This window comes from Oncorhynchus kisutch, linkage group LG18, assembly GCF_002021735.2.
Source record: "Oncorhynchus kisutch isolate 150728-3 linkage group LG18, Okis_V2, whole genome shotgun sequence".
NCBI lineage: Eukaryota > Metazoa > Chordata > Actinopteri > Salmoniformes > Salmonidae > Oncorhynchus > Oncorhynchus kisutch.
This window is the reverse complement of record NC_034191.2, coordinates 65,314,495-65,337,065: the sequence shown is the minus strand read 5'-3', so window position 1 is coordinate 65,337,065 and position 22,571 is coordinate 65,314,495. Positions and strand designations below refer to the sequence as shown.

General features: G+C 42.2%; 1 protein-coding gene across 1 annotated transcript in view; it reads left to right on the top strand.

Moving 5' to 3' along the window:
- The window catches only part of pola1 (polymerase (DNA directed), alpha 1), a 99,138-nt gene that overhangs the window by 22,770 nt on the left and 53,797 nt on the right, over positions 1–22,571 (top strand). The window contains exons 19-26 of the mRNA XM_020509031.2: positions 3,525–3,641; positions 3,843–4,018; positions 4,112–4,241; positions 4,336–4,455; positions 4,794–4,887; positions 5,503–5,627; positions 5,755–5,904; positions 6,077–6,199. Coding sequence (XP_020364620.1) covers positions 3,525–3,641; positions 3,843–4,018; positions 4,112–4,241; positions 4,336–4,455; positions 4,794–4,887; positions 5,503–5,627; positions 5,755–5,904; positions 6,077–6,199 — 1,035 coding nt within the window. The remainder of the gene's footprint in view (positions 1–3,524; positions 3,642–3,842; positions 4,019–4,111; positions 4,242–4,335; positions 4,456–4,793; positions 4,888–5,502; positions 5,628–5,754; positions 5,905–6,076; positions 6,200–22,571) is intronic.

The following is a 22,571-nucleotide window of genomic DNA, read 5'->3' as shown; positions in this document are numbered from 1 at the left end:
GACTCGTTGATCATAAGGCATACACCCCGCCCTTATTACCCTTGGATTTAATAACTGGTTGACCCTCCTTTGGCAGCAAAAACCTCAACCAAATGTTTTCCGTAGTTGCGGATCAGACCTGCACAGTCAGGAAGAATTTTGGACCATTCCTCTTTACAGAACTGTTTCAGTTCAGCAATATTCTTGAGATGTCTGGTGTGAACTGCTCTCTTGAGGTCATGCCACAGCATCTCAATCAGGTTGAGGTCAGGAGTCTGACTGGGCCACTCCAGAAGGCATATTTTCTTTTGTTGAAGCCATTCTGTTGTTGATTTACTTCCTGTGATTTGGGTCGTTGTCCTGTTGCATCACCCAACTTCTGTTGAGCTTCAATTGGGGGACAGATGGCCTAACATTCTCCTGCAAAATGTCTTGACAATCTTGGGAATTTATTTTTCCGTCGATGATAGCAAGCTGTCCAGGCCCTGAGGCAGCAAAGCTGCCCCAAACCATGATGCCTCCTCCACTATGCTTTACAGTTGGGATGAGGTTTTGAAGTTGGTGTGCTGTGCCTTTTTTTTCTCCATACATAGTGTTGTGTGTTCCTTCCAAACAACTCAACTGTAGTTTCATCTGTCCACAGAATATTGTGCCAATAGCGCTGTGGAACGTCCAGGTGCACTTTTGCAAACTTCAGACATGCAGCAATGTTGTTGTTTTTTAGACAGCAGTGGCTTCTCCCGTGGAGTCCTCCCATGAACACCATTCTTGTTTAGTGTTTTACGTATCGTAGACTTGTCAACAGAGATGTTCGCATGTTCCAGAGATTTCAGTAAGTCTTTAGCTGACACTATGATTCTTCTTAACCTCATTGAGCATTCTGCGCTGTACTCTTGCAGTCATCTTTGCAGGATGGCCACTCCTAGGGAGAATAGCAACAGTGTTGAACTTCTCTCCATTTTATAGACAATTGGTCTTAGTGTGGACTGATGAACAGAGATACTTTTGTAACCCTTTCCAGCTTTATGCAAGTCAACAATTCTTAATCTTCAGTCTTCTGAGATCTCTTTTGTTCGAGGCATGGTTCACATCAGGCAATACTTCTTGTGAATAGCAAACTCAAATATTCAGAGGTTTTTTTTTATAGGGCAGGGCAGCTCTATAACCAACATCTCTTATCTCGTCTCATTGATTGCACTCCAGGTGAGCTGACTCCTGACTCCAATTGGCTTATGGAAAAGTCATTAGCCTTGGGGTTCACATACCTTTTCCAACCTACACTGAATGTTTAAATTATGTATTCATTATAGACAGGAAAAATACAATCGTTTTTATGTTATTAGTTTAAGCACACTATATTTGTCTATTGCTGTGACTTAGATGAAGATCAGATCAAATTTGATGACCAATTTATGCAGCTATCCAAGTAATTTCAAATGGTTCACATACTTTTTCTTGCATTATCAGCAACCATCACTCCTGTGTTCCAATGGCACATTGTGTTAGCTAATCCAAGTTTATAATTTTAAAAGGCTGATTGACCATTAGAAAACCCTTTTGCAATTATGGTAGCACAGCTGAAAACTAGTTCTGATTAAAGCTGAAATAAAACTGTCCTTTAGACTAGTTGAGTATCTGGAGCATCAGCATTTGTGAGTTTGATTACAGGCTCAAAATGGCCAGAAACAACGCACTTTCTTCTGAAACCCGTCAGTCTATTCTTGTTCTGCGAAATGAAGGCTATTCCATTTAAGAAATTGCCAAGAAGCTGAAGATCTGGTACAACGCTGTGTACTACTCCCTTCACAGAACAGCGCAAATTGGCTCTAACCAGAATAGAACGAGTGGTGCAAAACTAAGCATAAGGATAAGTACATTCAAGTGTCTAGTTTGAGAAATGGACGCCTCACAAGTCCTCAACTGGCAGCTTCATTAAATAGTACCCGCAAAACACCAGTCTCAACGTCAACAGTGAAGAGGCGACTCTGGGATGCTGGCCTTCTAGGCAGAGTTGCAAAGAAAAAAACATATCTCAGACTGGCCAATAAAAATAACAGATTAAGATGGGCAAAGAACACAGACCCTGGACAGAGGAAGATTGGAAACGGGTGTTATGGACAGACAAATCTAAGTTTGAGGTGTTCGGTTCACAAAGAAGAACATTTGTGAGATGCAGAAAAAAATGAAAGATGCTGGATGAGTGCTTGATGCCATCTGTCAAGCATGGTGGAGGCAATGTGATGGCCTGGGGGTGCTTTTTGGTGGTGTAAAGTGGGAGATTTGTACAAGGTAAAGGGGATCTTGACGAAGGAAGGCTATCACTCCATTTTGCCATGCCATGCCATGCCATACCCTGTGGACGGCGCTTAAATTTAATTTTTTGAATTTGACCCCTTTTTCTCCCCAATTTCATGGTATCCAATTGTTGTAGTAGCTACTATCTTGTCTCATCGCTACAACTCCCGTACGGGCTCGGGAGAGACGAAGGTTGAAAGTCATGCGTCCTCCGATACACAACCCAACCAAGCCGCGCTGCTTCTTAACACAGCGTGCATCCAACCCGGAAGCCAGCCGCACCAATGCGCCGGAGGAAACACCGTGCACCTGGCCACCTTGGTTAACGCACACTGCGCCCAGCCCGCCACAGGAGTCGCTGGTGCGCGATGAGACAAGGACACCCCTACCGACCAAGCCCTCCCTAACCCGGGCGACGCTAGGCCAATTGTGCGTCGCCCCACGGACCTCCCGGTCGTGGCCGGTTACGACAGAGCCTGGGCGCGAAGCCAGGGTGGCGCTGCAGTACAGCGCCCTTAACCATTGCGCCACCCGGGAGGCCCTGACGGCGCTTAATTTGAGCCAATTTCCTCCTTCAACAGGACAATGACCCAAAGCACAGCTCTGCAATAACTAATTAGGGAAGAAGAAGTCAGCTGTTATTCTGTCTATAATTGAGTGGCCAGCACAGTCACCGGATCTCAACCCTATTGAGTTGTTGTGGGAGCAGCTTGACCGTATGGTACGTAAGTGCCCATCAAGCCAATCCAACTTGTGGAAGGTGCTTCAGGAAGCATTGAGTGAAATCTCTTCAGATTACCTCAACAAATTGACAACTAGAATGCCAAAGGTCTGCAAGGCTGTAATTGCTGCAAATTGAGGATTCTTTGACGAAAGTAAAGTTTGAAGGACGCAATTAAAAATCATTATTTCTAACCTTGTCAGTGTCTTGACTATATTTCCTTTTCATTTTGCAACTCATTTCATGTATGTTTTCATGGAAAACAAGGACATGTCTGTGACCCCAAACTTTTGAATGTAAATAAGGTATTTTTATTTTATACATTTGCAACAAAAAAAAATTACCTCTTTTCGCTTTGTCATTATTGGGTATCGTGTGTGTAGATTGAGTGAAAAATAATTTACATTTTAGAATTAGGCTTAAGAAAATGTGGAAGGGAAGGGGTCTGAATACTTTCATAATCCACTGTGTATTACTGCTCTCTATATTTACACCCCAGCTGACCTCTCTTCTCATCTATTTCCTTTAGGGTCATGATATATTTGGCTTTGACCTGGAAGTGCTCCTTCAGAGAATCACTGTGTGTAAGGTCCCCCACTGGTCCAAGATCGGACGCCTCAAGAGGTCCAACATGCCCAAACTAGGGGTGAATATCAGGGACTCAACCTGGGTCCTCAGAGCAACTCAATATTATGTTAGCACACTGAGCTAAAGTGCAAGCATAATGAAGGAGACATGTCTCACTCCTTTGCAGTGGCTTTGGTCCATATCTAGGCCTTACAGCAAAGGATAGTGGAGGTTCGAGTGGGTGTTAATGGTCTTCCTCTCTGGTGCCTGTGCTGCGTAGGGTCGCAGTGGCTTTGCAGAGAAGAGCGCCACCTGTGGCCGTCTGGTGTGTGACGTTGAGATTTCAGCCAAGGAGCTGATTCGCTGTAAGAGCTACCACCTGACTGAGCTGGCTGCTCAGGTGCTGAAGACTGAGCGAGCCACTATACCTGCTGAGAACATCAAAAACCTCTACAGGTGTGTGTGTGCCTCTACATATGAGTGCTTGGTCCCACAATAAAAATCTAAAGTTCAGCTGTAAAGGTCCTGTTGTGTCTGTCCCTCCATCAGTGACTCCCCCCACCTGTTGTACCTGTTGGAGTTGACATGGACGGATGCCAAGCTGATCCTTCAGATCATGTGTGAGCTCAACGTGCTGCCTCTCGCCCTGCAGATCACAAACATAGCAGGCAACGTACTGGTGAGAGAGACACACACGCACCGTTGAGTGAAATGCTGAATAATTCTTAACACATGAACCCGCTCTCTCTTTTTCTCTCTCTCTCTCGCTCTAGTCTCGTACTCTGATGGGGGGTCGTTCTGAAAGGAATGAGTATCTGCTGCTCCATGCCTTCCATGACAAGAACTACATTGTGCCTGACAAACCCTCCTTCAAGAAGGCCCAACAAGAACTGGTATACACACTTGCATGAGGCCAATACTAGACACTTGATTTTGTTTCCTTTGTGTCGTAGCCAGAGGGTAGAGAAATAAACTAATGTCTAAACACACATGTTTTTAGGGATTTTGAGGTCTGGCTTATTTAGGTTTTGGCACTGAAAGGAACTGGAAACCTACCAATGTAATAAAACATTTTAGATTTGTCTGTCATCACTCACCGTATGGACCTACTGCAAGACGGACTTTCTTCCTTTCTCTCTTACCTTCACCTCTCCTTTTCTCACTTTCTCTACTTTTTTCTCGCTCTCCATCTCACTTTCTCCATTTTGCTCTCTCACATTCCCTCACTCAGGCAGAGGGAGAGGAGGAGGGGGATTCTGGGAAAGGGAAGAGTAGAAGAAAGAAAGCAGCCTATGCAGGTGGACTGGTACTGGACCCCAAAGTGGGTGAGTCGGGGTGGTGGGGGTCAATATGTGCATTATGAAGTCTCAAGTTTCTATTATGTTTTTGTAACATTCTGTGTGAATTTCGCCCCAAAATGTCCATGCTGTAACAAAGTAATATGTGGGGATGTTCTCCTGTCCTTACCTTAACTGTTGTCTACACACCTCATCAATAGTACTGTAGCATGGATTGGATTGTTTTCAAGTGTTTTTAATCATTCCCGGAAATGTAATCCCCCTCCAAATAGAATGGTTTTTGTTTGAGGCTACTGTACTCGCTTCCTGCATACTGTCAGAAAAAGGTTTGTGTGTTCCATAAAACGGACAGTCCCGTTAGGTTTCATATTGAACAAGGTGTGTGTAGTAACTATTGTTTTGTTACAGACTTTGTTTAATATGAATCATGCTATGTAAAAAAAAAAATATATATATATATATATATATATATATATTTACACCATCAAAATGACAGACGTGTGTTTCTATGAAGTACCCTGCTAGTCAGAATGCACCCTAGAGTGTGACATTCACCAGAGCAAAGAATTCTGAGTGGCACCGAAATGTATTTTATTTTGATGAAATGGTCTGTGAGGAGTAACTCCTATTCACTCCCCGTAGGTTTCTATGATAAGTTTGTGTTGCTGCTGGACTTCAACAGTCTGTACCCCTCCATCATTCAAGAGTTCAACATCTGCTTCACCACCGTACAGAGAGAGGCCCACCGCACACGCAAGAAGACTGAGGTGTGTGTATGTGTGTCTTAGTCGGAGAGAGACTCTGTGTGTGTGTGTGTGTGTGTGTGTGTGTGTGTGTGTGTGTGTGTGTGTGTGTGTATTTGAACAGTACCCGTTCTTGTTTCTGTGCCAAAAGGAGCATGACCCTGATGAGATTCCAGAGGTTCCGGACGCCGACCTGGAGATGGGAATTCTGCCCAAAGAGATTCGCAAGCTGGTGGAACGACGTAAACAAGTGAAACAGCTGATGAAAGCACAAGACATCAACCCTGACCTTTACCTGCAGGTACATGCATAATGACTTCTGCTGTCAGGTTTCTCTCTGTTGTTGTGATTTTCAGTTTCAGAAACCTCTGATTTGTTACTCATAACCCAGACCACACTTGCTTGAAGCTGAAATGCGTAGGTGGTGGCTCTTCTTGAGTAACACAGTCCTATCTCTCTGTCTCTGTGTGCAGTATGACATCCGTCAGAAGGCTCTGAAGCTGACGGCTAACAGTATGTACGGCTGTCTGGGCTTTAGCTTCAGCCGCTTCTACGCCAAGCCACTGGCCGCGCTCGTTACACACAAGGGTAGAGAGGTGAGTTACGTCCTGCTGGGTATACTGTAGCGAACGACTGGTCAAGTATGAATGCTGGAGCAAATCCCACTAGAGGGCAGTCCAAGACCAGCCTCTCACACACCATCCCTTTTCATTTTTTGCATTGACAAATGTAATGTCTGATTCTGAATACATTTGCTCCATCTCGTTTCATCGTCTGTGGTTGGACTGTGAAGTAGCAACAGTGTGTACTTTTTCCTCGTAGCCTTAGGGGCAGCAGGGGATGCTGAAGGTGATAAAAGTTCTGATTTTAGTCAGGGGTTTACCTGTAGCTGGTCACCACACACACCTCGCCTGTATTAATTGAATGAGCTCTAACAATATCCGCACATACCTCTGGTGTTCCAGTTATCCTCAGGGAGCTGTTTATTGGGATCCCCTTACAGCGCCATTGTGTTCCCTAATAGAGGTCAGGGCGTGTGCTTGTGTGTTTGGTTCAGCTCTGTGAAAGCGAGTGACTGATACCAACATTAACGGGTGTGCCATATCTGTATCTGTGTAGCCCTGAGCCTTGGGTTTGGTGTTAGCCCAGCTTAATTTCACACCTCATTCTGTGACAGTAGAATAGATAGGACCATCATTAAGCCCAGGGCTGTCCTGTATAGTTCTGCTTCAGAGCTGAACTGCGACTCAGTAAGTTATCAGTGAAATACACAGGATTCTCCCCTTCTATAAAATTTGAGGAAGTTCTAATTCTATGGTTAATTCAACCCCTACTCAACTGTATAAACCCTAAAATAAGCAGTTCTAAGAAGTCACTTTGAAAAGGAAAGACCTTGCCTCAGATTAAACTTCTGACAGTTGAAAGCCAAGTAGCTCCAAGTTAGTTTCCAGTGATTTGGAGCCAAAAAGGGCAGCTGGGTCTTTGTAGTGTGTTTTCTAGTGTATTTATACTTGTCTAAAACTGCATAGCTGTCCTGTATCACCATATACACACACCTATCATCAATTGAATATGCTTTCCTTTTATGATCTGATTTTAGGGCTGTTTATAAATAAACATTACACGACACCACCACTCACCCAGAATGCTTTGCTTATAAAGGCCTTTTTGCGGCTCCCTTTGTGGTCCCCTCTTTGTTTGTGTGTGGGATCTCCTCTTTCTCTCACTCTTGTCTAAGCTGATGCAAAACCCCTCTGGGAATAGCAGGTCAGGCCTGGGGCCATGGTGAGTTCTCAGTCCAGGGAGGGGTTAAGATGCCTGGGCTTAGGAGGGGATGACAGCCCCCTGGCTGTGGATGTTCTTGTCTGATTTACCAGGTTGGAAGGGAAATCTCCCTCCTTTTATCTCCAGCCTTCTGCCAAGTTGCACCCGCATAAGTGTACAAGCGTGTGTTTGTGAGGCAGAGAGACAACTCGACTGTTTGAACTCTGGCCTTTGTAGGGAAACATTTGTTGTGCCCCGGTCCCCCCATCCCTGGTATGTGGGGTTATTAGGGGATGGGGAGCATTAAGTGGAGGGTTTAGGGTTACACGGCTCAGGGTCCGGCACAGATGTCCCCAATGTGTTATTTTTGGTTCCTTTGTGTGGGAGCCAGGGGTAGAGGAGGGCATACACATGTAATGTACAATCACATTTGACACAATGGTTAATTTGGATAGGTTTATTGTTAAGGGGGTAACAAGGTGTAGTAGTGAGTGCGCATTTGCGCTAATCGAGTGATGTTTACCACTTTAGTCTATGGAAGCTGTTGATGGTTGTGGAACGCTACTTAGTTTGAACTCTGACCCGTGTGTGTCAGGGTTTCCGTTAGCCAGTAGTAGCTGGCCAATTTTTTTATAAAATAAAATCCAATAATTGAAACTGGCGCTGGACAATTTACCGGGAGAAGATGGAAAAAATCCCATTGCAAAATAATGCTTTTTAGCCTATTCATTGATGGAAATACATTTGACCCGATCATGCTTATCGGTCTGTAGGATAATTTGAATAATTTAGTAGAATTAAATTGACATGTGTATTTTTCGTTAGTTATGTTTATCACATACATGCAGATACAGAGCCTATGAGCGAAAATCGTTCAGACGGCACAAGAGCTGCTGCTACAACTTCTCAAACATCCGCTCATTCGTTGCTGCTGGAGTGAAATGTGCTTTTATAAGCCCAATCGTTGCCTAACAATTCTAAATGGAATCCTGTGTTAACAGTTTTATGGCCACGATTTAAAAAGTTCTTCTATTTTTTATTTCTCAACTGGAAGGCTAATTGAAGTGCTCTTCCCATTCGCCATTCAAGTGCATATGGGCAAAGGTCGTCAAGCTTCAGCGCGTCACACACCACTTTGCAACGAGCTGGAGGCAGTATGCATTTAGAAAACATATACTTAATTGTTTGAAACTTTAACATTTTACATTGAACAAAAATATAAATGCAACGTGTAAAGTGTTGGTCCCATGTTTCATGAGCTGAAATAAAAGATCCCAGAAATGTATCATATGCACAAAAAGCTTCTTTATCTTATTACATCCCTGTTAGTGAGCATTTCTCCTTTGCCAAGATAATCCATCCTGCTGACAGGTGTAGCATATCAAGGAACTGGGGACAATAAAAGGACACTCTAAAATGTGCAGTTTTGTGTCACAACACGATGCCACAGATGTCAAGTTTTGAGGGAGTGTGCCGTTGGCATGCAGACTGCAGGAATGTCCTCCAGAGCTGTTGCCTAATAATTTTATGTTCATTTCTCTACCATAAGCCGCCTCCCAAGGTCGCTTTAGAGAATTTAGCAGTACGTCCAACCAGCCTCACAACGGCAGACCACTTGTATGGCATCGTGTGGATGAGCGGTTTGTTGACGTTACCGTTGTAAACAGAATGCCCCATGGTGACTGTATGGTATGGCTAAGCATAAGCTGCAGACAACGAACACAGTTGCATTTTATCGATGGCAATTTAAATGCACCGAGACACCCATTGTCGTTCCATTCATCATGGTTCAGCATGATAATGCACGACCCCATGTCGCTGGAAGCTGAAAATGTCCCAGTTCTTCCATGGTCTGTATTCTCATCGACGTGTACGACCTCGTGTTCCAGTTCCCGACAATATCCAGTTCCCGCCAATACTCACACAGCAGACATTGTGGGCTAGGATGGGAATGCTATGTTGCACGTGTAGCGCAAAATTTTATGTGGTGTCATTACGTAATTCGCCTATGTTATATTGGTATGCACTTCAGCTTTGACATCGGTTTATCACATCGGCGTTAAACTAGACATCGGGCCAATACCAACGTTGCCATTTTTAGCTAATATCGGCCGATTCCTATATGTTCACCGATATATCCTGCATCCCTAGTTAGAACTCAACCCTGCACCCACACTGTTCCTCTGGATAAGAAGCAATGTAAAGATGACCGTAACACACACAACATTCAATTATCTGAAATTTCATGTACATTTGCTGTACTGCAATACTTGTTAATCTACTTGTCTCCCTAAAGCCTATCTGAAGACCGTTTTTAAATCTCTCTCTATGTATTAAAAAGATGGACCAAAAAACAGAATCACCTGGATGGATGAATGAAAGACCTCAATAAGCCCCCACCCAAAAAGTGCATGAGTGGTCGCCCAATAGTCATCTTCTTGTCCCTCCATTTGTTTGCATTTTTGTCCACCACTTTGTAGGTCTTCTGTCCCTGATATCCCTCAACCCTGATCTAATTATTCTCTCTCTGCATCAACGACTACTTGTTCACTCCAAACGTCTTTGAGAGGGTACAAATGTTTATACTTGATTTTAATCTTGGTAAAGGCACCATAGCTAGATCCACAATATGCATGACTAGTTTTTGTGTGTTTTAATCTGTTTAAATCTGAAGAAATGTATATATATTTTTGCTCATGTTCATTGATTATTAGGCATATCAACACACCTATCCACATGTGTTTCAATGCCAACCAGGCGTAATAGGATCATACTGGCCTTAATTGGAACAAAAGTGATTTATGGTGAGAAAGACGGAATAGCAAAGTCTACTTATAACATATTGGAAACCAATGGTTTGTGGTATAAATATACTTTATAAACTAGAATATTGTGCTAAGTTAGTATTGAGCATATTGAACAATAATGCTTCATTGTCATTTACATTATGTATAGAGGGAGTGCTTTTTGGGCTACTGTACCCTTTAAACCCACCTGAGATGAATGTCAAATTTACAAAAATGGAATCTACACTACATTACCAAAAGAATGTGGACACCTGCTCCTCAAACATCTCTGGTCTGAATTCTTAGTTAAATAAGGTATTTCTGTTTTTAATTTTTAATACATTTGCGAACATTTCTAAACCGGTTTTCGCTTTGTCATTATGGGGTATTGTGTGTATATTGATGAGAGAAAAAAATTGAGGAAGGGAAGGGGTCTAAACCTTTTTCGAATGCACTGTATAACAATGCAAGGTTAATTTAACTGCAAAATAAGACAAAATGCATTGAAAAATGTAAGCTGTGAATACTTGAAGTCTATCTTGTAGTTCGTTCATCAAAACTATGAAATAAAACATATGGAATCATGTAGTAACCAAAAAAAATGTTACACAAATCAAAATATATTTAGTGTTTGAGATTCTTCAAAGTAGCCACTCTTTGCCTTGACAGCTTTGCACATGCTTGGAACTATAGACTCCCCTCTGGTGTGCTCTCCCTCTCAATGTTCCTCTTCCTTTCCTCTCCACATCTCTATCCATCCCATCATCTTAACTCTTCCTCCCTGCCTGTTGCTGAGCCCTGACTCTCCACATCACTTCCCTTGCTTTCACTGAACTAGAGGAACAGTAACAGAGGGGATCAGAGGAACAAATATTATTCCATTGTGGTAGGGTTGGGCGATATCCAGATTTTCATATCGTCATACTGTCCTCTCACCCCTGGAATTATGTTATTACCGGCTTAGTACACAAGGGGGCGCCAGAAAACGCAAGAAAGCCCATTGGGCGTCTAGTACCAGAATGCTAACAAAATAAGCACAAGTAATGGCGAATTTCCATGTAGGCTGCTAATTAAATATGCTAACGAGCCAAACGAAAATAAACAAATTGCAAAGACCTGCAATCCTGCCCATAAAGTTATACATAGGAGCTACCAAATGTCATTTTTGGTGAGTTTCGACGTTTACAAGCAGATGTGAACGAGAGACATTGTGCAAATGAACAGTTTTGAGGCAGACTTGTCTGAAGAAAGAACGGCACTGGCTCTCTAGCTGCTTATCTACAGCTGTGTCTGTGTGGAGTCCTGAAGTCGCTAGGGCAACAGGCCTGCCTGCTCTGCTCGGAGAATAGGGGGGAGGAGCAGACAGGCCTAAGAACTGAGAGGAGAAAAAATGCAAGGAAATCAAAATAGCAGCTGTACAAATAACTAATCCAAGGGGCTTTGATTTCTCAAACACAGCAGAAAGCTAACACAATATGATGCCCCGTCACCTTATCAATTCAGCCGCTTACTTAGATAACACAACCCCTAAGTTTAACTTGCTAACACAGAATTCTGCATTTTTCATGCAGGGGAGAAACATAAAACGCAAAATAAATATCTTGCTGCGTTTTGTAAACGCATATCTAAAATTCTTATTGTAATTTCTGCTCGGCATCAGAATAATTTTGTGCTTCAGTTGCACTTCTAAACTCGGATGAGAATTTAAAAAATGGCATTCTATCATCACCATCAGGCATTCTATCAGCAGACAGCACTACAGCCTATTTTTCTCTGGTAAAATGCAAGATCAACTTGAAGCAAAACATTAGGAATTGTAGCTGACTACATTATTTCTATGATAGGCCTAAACATTAAAATATGGTGGCCATGCATAGTTTTTGAAAAAGATACTTGGCTTTTTCATTGTCGCCAAGTCGTGTTGGACTTCTGTCATCTGATGAAAATGAAGCTATTTACTGCCGAATGTGTTACACTAATGTATTTCCTGTGAAGGAAAACTATACTTCCATCTCCCTGATCACTTGATTGAAGAAGAAGAAAAAACTGGCTTTCAATATAAAACGCGACCCCCGTCAATACACAGCTGGACTTAACCTGCTCCCGCGTTTACAAACAAACACCTGACTGGCTCAACTGTTCTGGTGAACTACTTGAGCTTCATAATGTCAAATAATGTGACCTGTGAAATGAAGAACGCGATCTGCTTCATCTCCTAACGCATTGCACAAGTTGACTGCAGATATTTACCTAAAATATAGATACAAATATTCAAATGTTGTGAAAAACTTCAAAGAAAATGTTTCAACGGTATTGAAAACCCCTCCTGTGGCTATTTCCAAATACCCCGGTATACACGGAATACCTCCCAAGCATACACTGTGGTCAGGATAATATCTCTTTTTCACTGACACACACTCTCCCTCCCTCACTTTCTTTTCCTCAACCATACACATACTATTCTAACAATCACCTCAGGGGTTTCCATAATAAATTGTCATAGTTACAACACGCCTCCCATTTTACACACACACACACAGTATAATCATGTGGTACCCAAGGAAGAGTAGCAGCTGCATGAGAAACATTTAATGAGAATTCTAATAAACTAAATCATGATGCTTATACAGCACTTTCAATCAACCAATCAATCAAATCACATTACACACACACAGATACAGTATCATCATAAAGCTATATAGCGCTTGTATTCAATCAGTCATTAATCCATTTTTTTTTTATAAAGCTCTTAGTTGCCATATTGTTTTTGTTTGTTTGTGTGCATATACACAGTGTACAAAAGATTAAGGACACCTGCACTTTCCATGACATAGCTTTCACCTGGTCAGTCTATGATCCCTTATTGATGTCACTTGTTAAATCCACTTCAATCAGTGTAGATTATGGGGAGGATGTTTAAGCCTTGAGACAATTGAGACCTAACTAGATTGTTTGTGTGCCATTCAGAGGCTGAATGGGCAAGACAATATTGCCTTTGAATGTGGTATGGTAGTAGATGCCAGCCACACCAGTTTGTCAAGAACTGCAACGCTGCTGGGTTTTTCACACTCAACAATTTCCTATGTCTATCAAGAATGGTCCACCATCCAAAGGACATCCAGCCATCTTGACACAACTGTGGAAAGCATGGGCCAGCATCCCTGTGGAATGCTTTCGACATCCTGTAGAGTCCATGTCGTAACGAATTGAGGCTGTTCTGAGGGCAAAAGGGTGGGTGCGAAACTCAATATTAGGAAGGTGCCCTTAATGTTTTGTACACTCAGTGTATGTTTGTCAGACTGATGGCTAATCAAACAGGATAGATCTATGGCTCGGTGCTATAGACAAATCTAATCACTTTTTGATGGTATGGCGGTAGTTGATGGTATTTTATGTTTTTAAATAAAAGTTCAAATATGCTTTGAGTAGTTAATGACACACGGGTGGCAACACAAATAAGTGATTTCAATGGGGCATTCTCCGTTCATACTGTTTAATCCTACTCCAAACAAAAATGATTTTCAGCATTTTGATCAAGTTCTAAATTTACTGCACGCTTACTGTATTATCATTTCCACACTGCCACGCAGTATATGTGCAACAAAATATAGGCCTAGTTAATTGAACTGTTGGAATCATGGAAATATAATGATTATTCTAAATCTGTAGTTGCAATATAGTGGCCAGCACCTTGAATATATTCTTTGACATGACAACGAATGGATAAACCAGGGGGAAATTGACAGGGTAGGAAAAAAAGTGTTGGTCAGTGTTTCCAGGTGAACCTAATTTAGATGTTAGAGCTTACTTCATCTAGCTACGTTAACTAGCTTGTTCTGCGTTGCATATAAGCAATCCGGTGCCTGTTCATTTATCATCGAATCACAGCCTACTTCAGCTTGATGATTTAACAAAAGCGCATTCGTGAAAAAAGCACAATCGTTGCAATAATGTACCTAACCATAAACATCAATGCCTTTCTTAAAATCAATACACAAGTATTAAACCTGCATATGTAGTTAAAATAAATGAATGTTAGCAGGCAATATTAACTAGGGAAAATTGTGTCACTTCTCTTGCGTTCAGTGCAAAAGCAGAGTCAGGGTATATGCAGCAGTTTGGGCCGCCTGGCCTGTTGCGAACTGTTGAAAGGCCGTTTATTCCTAACAAAGACCGTCATTAATTTGTCCGAATTTTACACAAGGATGACGTAACATTGAAGGTTATGCAATGTAACAACGCACTAGATGACCAGTTTTGATAGCCCTTAGCAATACCCTCATCCTACTCCTCCTCTGTTCCTCGGGTGATTTGGAGGTTCACTCAGGCACTCTCATTTGTTGACTTCCGTAACCGAAAAATCCTTGGTTTCATGCATGTTAACATCAGAAGCCTCCTCCCTAAGTTTGTTTTACTCACTGCTTTAGCACACTCCGCCAACCCTGATGTCCTTGCCGTGTCTGAATCCTGGCTTAGGATGGCCACCAAAAATTCTGAAATGTTCATTCCCAACTACAACTACCAAAGGGGGGGGGGGGGGTTAGCCTGCAAAGTTCTGTCATACTTTCCAGGTTTATGCCCAAATAGTTGCTATTTCGCAACAAAGCCTCCTTTTCTCACTCCGCCAAACATACCCTCGTAAAACCGACTATCCTACCAATCCTCGACTTCTTCGATGTCATTTACAAAATAGCCTCCAATACTCTGACTGCATCCAGTTTGCTGAGTAATCACAGTGCCATCCGTTTTGTCACCAAAGGCCCATATACCACCCACCATTGCGACCTGTATGCTCTAGTCGGCTGGCTCTCGCTATCTATTCGTCGCCAGACCCACTGGCTCCAGGTCATCTATGTCTATGCTAGGTAAAGCTCCGCCTTATTTCAGCTCACTGGTTACGATAACAACACCCACCCGTAGCACGCGCTCCAGCAGGTATATCTCACTGGCCATCCCCAAAGCCAACATCTCCTTTGGCTGCCTTTCCTTCCAGTTCTCTGCTGCCAATGACTGGAACGAATTGCAAAAATCGCTGAAGCTGGAGACTTATATCTCCCTCACTAACTTCAAGCATCAGCTTTCTGAGCAGCTAACCAATCGCTGCAGCTGTACATAGCCATCTGTAAATAGCCCATCCAATCTACCTACCTCATCCCCATATTGTTTTTATTTACTTTTATGCTCTCTTGCACAGTATTTCTACTTGCACATCATCATCTGCACATCTATCACTCCAGTGTTAATTTGCTATATTGTAATTACTTTGCTATTATGGCCTATTTATTGCATTACCACCTCACGCCATTTGCACACAATGTATATAGACTTTCTTTTTTCTGTTGTGTTATTGACTGTACGCTTGTTTATTCCATGTGTAACTCTGTGTTGTGTGTGTCGCACTGCTTTACTTTCTTGGCCAGGTCGCAGTTCTAAATGAGAACTTGTTTTCACCTAGCCTACCTGGATAAATAAAGGTGAAATAAAAAATAACAATTTAGTCTTGGGTTTGCCACCTGGTTGATTAAATACGGAATGGTTCCGTATTTCACTGAAAGATTAAACGTTTCGTTTTCGAAATAAAAGTTTATTGATTTGACCATATTAATGACCAAAGGCTCATATTTCTGTGTGTTTATTATATTATAATTAAGTATGTGATTTAATAGAGCAGTCTGACTGAGTGGTGGAAGGCAGCAGCAGTGGAATGGTATAGAGAGAAATAGTTCTATAATATATATAACTACAACCTAAAACTTCTTAACTGGGAATATTGAAAACTCATGTTAAAAGGAACCACCAGCTTTCATATGTTCTCATGTTCTGAGGAAGGAACTTAACCGTTAGCTTTTTTTACATGGCACATATTGCACTTTTACTTTTGCACATGGCACATATTGCACTTTTACTTTTCCACATGGCACATATTGCACTTTTACTTTCTTTTCCAACACTGTTTTTGCATTATTTAAACCAAATTCAACATGTTTCATTATTTATTTGAGACTAAATTGATTTTATTTATGTATTAAGTTAAAGTAAGTGTTCGGGGCGGCAGGGTAGCCTAGTGGTTAGAGTGTTGGACTAGTAACCGAAAGGTTGCAAGTTCAAATCCCCCAGCTGACAAGGTACAAATCTGTCCTTCTGCCACTGAACAGGCAGTTAACCCACTTCCTAGGCCGTCATTGAAAATAAGAATTTGTTCTTAACTGACTTACCTAGTTAAATAAAGGTAAAATAAAAAATTCATTCAGCATTGTTGGAATTGTCATTTATTACAAATAAATAAAAATCGTCAGATTAATTGGTATCGGCTTATTTTCTTCCTCCAATCATCGGTATCGGCGTTGAAAATCATAATCAGTTGACCTCTAACAGAAATGGTAGTACAGGTGCAATGCTTAACCATCTGGAAGAGATGCATCGTGATACGCAAACCGTTGCTGGCAGCATCATTATGAATTTGCATGGATTTAAAAATTAAAAATAAAATTAAAATGTATGGAAAACTGATATGGCTGTTTTAAACATTACGATTTGTTATGTAATTGTCACATCCCTAGTCGTTATGGGTACCAGGGGAGGGTGGGCAGGATTAATCCTGTGTGTGTGATAAGATCTGGCTAAATACTATTCCCTGTGCTCATAGGTAACCCTTTCCCCCTGTACTTACATTTGTTACAATCAATGAAGCCACATCCAAGAATAAATAATGGACATGTATATTAGTACACCATACACTAGTTGAACCCATCTCTCTCCCTCAGGGTGTGTGTTATAGTCCATATTGTTGCACACTCCCCAATCTTCCTAAATAGTGGGATTGGCTGGTAATATGCCTGGACTTAACAAATAGTCACGTTGGGAGAGGTATACTATGTCCAAAAGTATGTTTTCTGTTTTCTGAGCAAAAAAATACAGTAAATATTCAATATATCTTAAAGCATGTTAACACCCCCCCCTTCAAATGAGTGGTTTTGGCTATTTCAGCCACACCCGTTGCTGCCAGTTATGTAAAATCTAGCACACAGCCATGCAATCTCCATAGAGAAACATTGGCAGTAGAATGGCCCGTACTGAGGGGCTCAGTGACTTTCAAACTGGCACCGTCATAGGATGCCACCTTTCCAACAAGTCAGTTGGTCAAATTTCTGCCCTGCTAATGCTGCCTCAGTCAACTGTAAGTGCTTTTATTGTGAAGTGGAAACAATGGCTCAGCCGAGCTCACAGAATGGGTCCGCCGAGTGCTGAAGCATAGAGCATAAAAATCATCTGTCCTCTTTTGCAACACTCACTAACGAGTTCCAAACTGCCTCTGGAAGCAACATCGGCACAATAACTGTTTTTCGGGAGCTTCATGAAATGGGTTTCCATGGCTGAGCAGCCCCACACAAGCCTAAGATGATCATGCGCAATGCCAAGCATCGGCTGGAGTGGTTTAAAGCTTGCCGCCATTGGACTCTGGAACAGTGGAAACGCGTTCTCTGGGGTGATGAATCACACTTGACCATCTGGTAGTCCAATAGACGAATCGGTGTTTGGCGGATGCCAGGAGACCGCTGCCTGTCCCAATGCATATTTCAAACTGAAAGGTTTGGTGGAGGAGGAATAATGATCTGAATAATAGGAATAATGATGGTTTGGGCTAGGCTCCTTGGTTTCCATGATGTGTTCCAAAATATAGTGGAAAGCCTTCCCAGAACAATGGAGGCTGTTATAACAGCAAAGGCGGGACCAACTCCAAATTAAGGCCCATGATTTTGGAGTAAGATGGTCGACAAGAAGGTGTTTACATACTTTTGGACATGTAGTGTATATTTCAATGGGTGTGAGTATATCTACTTATCTCGTTGTCCAGACTGAAAATAAAGTACTAAACTTCTATAGGGCTTTTCATAACATTAATATTTCCATGGTTATTACTGTATAACAACAGGTGGGAGGAATTTGTAAGTGTAATTTATGAAAATGGTAATTACTGTCTAACAGAGTTAGGTAAATCATATTTTTTTAAGTTTTAAGCTCACAGTATCTGATTTGTAATGTAAAGTTATTGTTGTAGGTAATAATTGGGATCATTGTTGTATGACGACAGTATATGTAATACTATAGAGCTGTGTGTTTAGAGAAAATAACAACCTTGTTGGGTAAGCTCACGGGGGGATGTTTGTCGCTTTGTTAAAAACCGCTGGTGCGCGATCTCTAATATTAAGACTCGAGGTTCTGCTCTCCTGTGTTAGATTACCTCAAGCTGTAGACCATACTATTTACCAAGATTATTTTGCATCTGTCTATTTACCACGACAAACCGATGCTGGCACTAAGATCGCACTTAACGAGCTGTATAAGACCGTAAGCAAACAAACAAATGCTCATCCAGAAGCGGCACTCCTAGTGGCCGGGGACTTTAATGGAGGAAAACTGAAATCTGTTTTACCTACACTACCGATCAAAAGTTTTAGAATGCCTACTCATTCAAGGATGATTTTTCTTTATTTGTACTATTTTCTACATTGTAGAATAGTAGTGAAGACATTAAAACTATGAAATTACACATGGAGTCATGTAGTAACCAAAAAAGTGAGCCAATCAGTTGTGTCGTGACAAGGTAAGGGTAAATACAGAAGATGGCCCTATTTGTCCATATTATGGCAAGAACAGCTCAAATAAGCAAAGAGAAAGGACAGTCCATTATTACTTTAAGACATGAAGGTCAGTCAATACAGAACATTTCAAGAACTTTAAAGGTTTGGAGTGCAGTCGCAAAAACCATCAAGCGCTATGATGAAACTGGCTCTCATGAGGACCGCCACAGGAAAGGATGGCTAGCTAGTTAGTGGGGTGCGTGCTAATAGCGTTTCAAACGTCATTCGCTCTGAGACTTGGAGTAGTTATTCCCCTTGCTCTGCAAGGGCCGCGGCTTTTGTGGAGCGATGGGTAACGCTGCTTCGAGTGGGGCTGTTGTCGATGTGTTCCTGGTTTGAGCCCAGGTAGGGGCGAGGAGAGGGACGGAAGCTATACTGTTACACTGGCAATACTAAAATGTCTATAAGAACATCCAATAGTCAAAGGTAAATGAAATACAAATGGTATAGAGAGAAATAGTCCTATAAATACTATATTAACTACAACCAAAAACCTCTTACCTTGGAATATTGAAGTCTCATGTTAAAAGGAACCACCAACTTTCATATGTTCTCATGTTCTGAGCAAGGAACTCAAACATTAGCTTTTTTACATGGCACATATTGCACTTTTACTTCTCCAAGACTTTTTTTTTTTTTTTGCATGTTTCATTATTTATTTGAGGCTAAATAGATTTTATTGATGTATTATATTAAGTTAAAATAAGTGTTCATTCAGTATTGTTGTAATTGTCATTATTACAAATAAATAAAAATCGTTTGATTAATCGGTATCTGCTTTTTTTTGGTCCTCCAATAGTCTGTATCGGCATGAAAAATCATAATCGGTTGACCTCTAGCTTCAATACAGGACTAAGATCAAATCCTACTACACAGTCTCTGATGCTTGTCAGATGTGTCGGGGCTTGTACTCCGTGTTAGTTTGAAAAGTGAAACCCAGCCGCAAGCTGGCCAGTTACGTAAGCCTACCAGACGAGCTAAATGCTTTCTATGCTTGCTTCGAGGCAGGCAACACTGAACCACGCAGAGGAGCACCACTTGTTCCGGCGGCTGTGTGATCTCATTCTCTGTAGCCGATATGAGTAAGACCTCTAAACAGGTTCATATTGCTGACGACACAGCGGTGGTAGGCCTGCTCAGACACCTGGCATTGTTGTGCCGGTACCCTCAACGTCAGCAAGACGAGGAGCTGATTGCGGAATACAGGAGAAGGAGGGCAGAGCACACCCCCATTCATATCGAAGGGGCTGTAGTGGAGCGGGTCGAGAGCTTCAAGTTCTTCGGTGTCCACATCACTAAAGAGATATAATGTTCCACACACAACACAGCTGTGAAGAGGGCACGACAACCCGCAATATTTGCCATGGGCCCACGGATCCTCAAAGTTCTACATATGCACCATTGAGAGCATCTTGACTGGCTGCATCACTGCATGGTATGGCAATTGCTTGGCATCAGACCACAAGGCGCTACAGATGGTAGTGCGCACGGCCCACTACATCACTGGGGCTGAGCTCCCTGCCGTCCAGGACCTCTACTAGGCGGTGTCAGAGAAAGGACCTACAAGTTTTCCAGACTCCAGCCACCCAAATCATAAACGGTTCTTTCTGCTGCCGCACGGCAAGCAGTACCGGTGCACCAAGTTTGGAACCAACAGGACCCTGAACAGCTTCTACCCCCCCCCCCAAATCCATAAGACTCCTAAATAGTTGGTCCGGGTAGCTATTTGGTTAACTTTTTAACTGTCTGCATTGATTATTTTTGTACAAACTTTTTTGACTCATCACATACGCTGCTGATACTGTTTATTATGCCACTTTATTCCTAGTTATATGTACATATCTGCGTCAATTACCTCAAACCCCTGTACATCGACTCTGTACTGGTATATTGCCAAGTTATCATTATTCATTGTGTATTTATTATTACGTGTTTTACTTTTCTATTTCTCTTTTTTCTTTCTGTCTGCGTTGTTGGGAAGGGCTCGTAAGTAAGCATCTCACTGTTCGTCTGCAACCTGTTGTTTACGAAGCATGTGACAAATAACATTTGAGGTGAGGTGGTTGTATTAAATCGGACCTAGTTTTACAACAGATGCACCCTCCTGAGATTACACATGACCACACTGCCAAGGAATCCACTAGGACAGGTGTGTGTCACTCATGTAGTGTGTGAAAGTCTGTGTGTGTGTCCGCTCTTTGACAGGAGTGTGGGTGTCCGCTCTTTGACAGGGCTTAACATACCTCCTCTGATCTGGGCGGGCTGTGTGTGTGTGTTGGGGTAGAGGGTGCAGAATTCCCTTTCACTCAGCAAATATCTTTTTGGTGTCTTACGTGAGGAAATGTGTTAAGGGGACATGCATATTTTGACTGCCAGTGCCTTGACTGTTGATCAATTAGGGCGTAGGCTTTATCCATCTGTTACTTCCTATCCTACCTTCCATACATTTTCTCCTCCTTTCATTGCATTCCTTTCTTCCCTCCCTTTGCATCTATTGTCTTTCCTTATTTTTGCCACGTCTTCTCTCTCCTTCCCCTGCCACCTCCTCCATCTCTACCGTACCACATTCTCCCCATCTGTTTAGGACATATACCTTTATCACAGTCTGAACATCTCAAGTCTTTCCCTGGGTGTATCTGTATCATCTTGTGTGACAGTTTGAACTCTGACCTCCCGTTCAGTGATGACCTGTAAAACCCAGCTTGACGCCTGTGGACGTCATTCTGTTACCCAGAGGTCTCAAGTCTGTGATCCTGGCACCGCAGGAGGGCCCGTCAGCCAGCCGCTAATTTACTGACCAGACTAATTATACACTGACAGGAGGGGAAGGGGAACGGATGGGGGAGAGGTAGAGTGAAGTGGAGAAGGGAGGTGAGAGAGGGAGTCTAGAGTGTTAGAGTGTTAGAGAGCAATGGATACTGCAGTTTAGGAGAAGACACAATGAAAATAGATATATAAAAGAGAGAAAGGGTAAGGAAAACAATGGAAAGAGAAGATTGAGTGTATGTACCTGGCTATAGTCGATCTTCACAAAACTACACTATCATAATTCATCTGTCCCTGTGGCACCACAACTAGTTGTTTATCTGTAACATGAGTGGCGTTGTTTAGTTGTGTGTGTGGACTACGGTGCCTTCATAAAGTATTCATACCCCTTCACTTATTTCACATTTTGTTACACCCTGAATTCAAAATGGATTTAATATATACAAAATCTCACCCATCTACTCTACGGCTGACCCTATTTAGTCGACTGGTCGATAGGCTGTTGGTCGACCGAGATTTCTTTAGTCGAGCAGTCTCATTATTTTTTTTATCTTTCATGGTGCACAAGACACCTGTCTGATTTGAGCCTGTCTCAGTGGATTAATCCCTTGCGGAGGCCACAGGGATGGCACAGTCCGTCATTCTAAGACATGTGATACTGAAATTGTATATGGTGCAACACTAATAAATCTAATATTATTTTATAACAAATGTGCTTTCTCCTGCGTTTGATATGGTCACTGTCCGCGGTTCTGAAACAAACTTCAGTGCGCCGTAGAATTGCGCCTTTCCCTATGTTGCTATGTGCTTAAGCGCAAAGTTAACCAGCGTATTGGGATTGAGAAAAATGCGGCAGAGGCAGCAGAGACGAGTAAACACCCAGCCTTTGCCTTGATGACAGCTTTGCACACTCTTGGCATTCTCTCAACCAGCTTCATGAGGTAATTTCCTGGAATGCATTTCAATTAACAGGTGTGCCTTGTTAAAAGTTAACTTTTCCTTAATACGTT